This window comes from Helicoverpa zea, chromosome 12 (assembly GCF_022581195.2).
Source record: "Helicoverpa zea isolate HzStark_Cry1AcR chromosome 12, ilHelZeax1.1, whole genome shotgun sequence".
Taxonomy (NCBI): domain Eukaryota; kingdom Metazoa; phylum Arthropoda; class Insecta; order Lepidoptera; family Noctuidae; genus Helicoverpa; species Helicoverpa zea.
Window position 1 is genome coordinate 5691334 of NC_061463.1, and position 2164 is coordinate 5693497.

A 2164-nucleotide genomic window follows, 5' to 3' on the forward strand; every position below is an offset into this window, starting at 1 on the left:
TTAAAACATTTTGATAAAACTTTCCTGGGATACCATGGGTCCACATCAGGAGAGGTAAGATAAAAGAGAAACAAACCTTGCCATAGTTGGAAAAGCCTAGCTAGACAAACAGTGAAACTGAATATGTTATTCGAGGATAAAAATCTACCGCATTTTTAGAGTGCTGCAAAAGACTTAACGTATGTACGCAAATGTAAGGTAAAATAAATTATAAAACAAAAAAATAAAATCTAAATAAAACAATAGAAAGAACAGCCACACTACTCTGTACAATTAGTTGAGATTGTCCATTAAAACCGGCAGAGATTCATGCAAACGACCCCAGCCACATACGCACATACAGACAAACAATCAGCACCAATCAATAATCTATTGGCAGGCCTAATGACTAGCCAAGGATGCCTGCCAGTTGTCACTGACAATAATTGGTATCTACTGATAATAATTGGTATCGCTCCCGACAATAATTGGAATAATTAAACCGATCTAGCCATGTTAGTAACAATTGATTGATATATTTTTATTGGTGTTATTCCTTATTGGTATTCGTTCTTGGTTTTGCTAATTATGACCGGCCTGTTTCTAGGCGTGTTTTGTTTCCGTGAGAGTCGTGATAATTTGTTTCTCCTTTTATGTATAGTTTGTTAAATACACGAGACATTATTATTTTATTTAAAATGAATTAATATGATCCTAGGATTTTCAGTTTATGGGTTCTTTCAAGTTCCTATTTTTTAGAGCCATAAGCTAATTTAAACTTATTTCCAAATGCAATGAAACTTTTTCATCAGATGAATAATGCTTTTTAAAATCCAAGTAGTAAAAAAATCAAACGTCAAAATTTTATTTGTCAGTATCTGTAAATTATTTTTTTAACAGATCAGAAAAGGAATTGTTTGTTACGCTAGTTTTACTTAGATTTTGTATTAGAATTATTTACTCTTATTATGGATCCACAGAATAGTGGTTTTACAATAGGTCAGCTAACCGATTCCTCTACCAATCCTGAAGTCATTTCAGTCTGCAAATGCCTTATTAGTGGAGAAAGCTCAACTGAAGAAGTAAAAGTACGCGAAAGTAAAAGAAAACGCAGAATATTTACTACAGTTTCTAGAACTGAAAAGTATTTACGAGATCGCCGTATCCCTGAGCTAATAAGGTTCATTTTCGTGAAGATACTCGCTGACGCTCCACAAAACCCAGCGATGTACGTTGAGCAGCTTATAAACGAATGCATGATATGCCGTTCTGGTCTCGGCAAAGCACCCGTACTGTTCGAAGACAGGTAATTTTTATATACTTTTAATTGTTAATAGTTAAGTATTGAGTCTTAAGAACGTCGAATGTATCACGTAGTACTTTACATGTTTATGAAACTGATAAAATATTTTACTTTTTGAAAATAATTATTATTTTCTGGTGAACACTCTAATTACATTACCCTTACAGACGTAATGCTTTTCGTACCACAAAGTACAACACCGTCATCTCCTCAAGTATTTTCTTATCACCCAAAAAATTATCAGTAGGTACCTACAGACTGACGTCATTCTCAAAGCCAGTCTTTTCTTCAGGCACCTGGAAGCAGTTGTCAAAAGCTTCGACCCGGGTAACCGCGGCTGGCTAAGCGCCGGTCAAGTCAGAAGAGCCTTCACAACCCTGGGTCTGACTCCAGAAGCAGAAATAAGCGAGAAAACGCCCACCCAGGATGTTTATGAGAAATTACGCGACACACAAAAAAGGGAGTTGTATGAACTGTTAAATGCAGGAAAGGATACCTATGACGAGTTTTGTAATGAGTGAACAACCAAACTAGATTTTAGATACATGTATTTTATTAACTTGGTTATGGATATTTTTGGCTAGCAAAAATTTTAATTCTTATCATTTAGACTTTATTTAGTTTAATTAAATATTTTTCACATTCTAATGCCGATATTATTTTAATTTACATTTAAATATTACCAAGGCAAATTATTTATGACCTACTAGAATGTCAATGAAAAGGTGTCATGTAAACAAAGCTGATTTCAGAAGGTCATTGAACTCAACACTCCAGCTATAATTTTGACTCCTTCCATTTCTCATAAACACATTTTACTACAGCCCTACACAAAACAACTCAAAAGCCCAACTACTGTGTTCAAGCGCAATAATAATTAGT

At 34.3% G+C, this 2164-nt stretch overlaps 1 protein-coding gene across 1 annotated transcript; it reads left to right on the forward strand.

Annotated features, from left to right (window-relative positions):
• Positions 1 to 947: 947 nt before the first annotated feature.
• Positions 948 to 1803, forward strand: LOC124635445. Its single transcript, XM_047171326.1, has 2 exons — positions 948 to 1285; positions 1575 to 1803. The coding sequence occupies exons 1-2, from the start codon at positions 948 to 950 to the stop codon at positions 1801 to 1803; spliced, it is 567 nt and encodes a 188-aa protein (XP_047027282.1).
• The last annotated feature ends 361 nt before the right edge of the window (positions 1804 to 2164 follow it).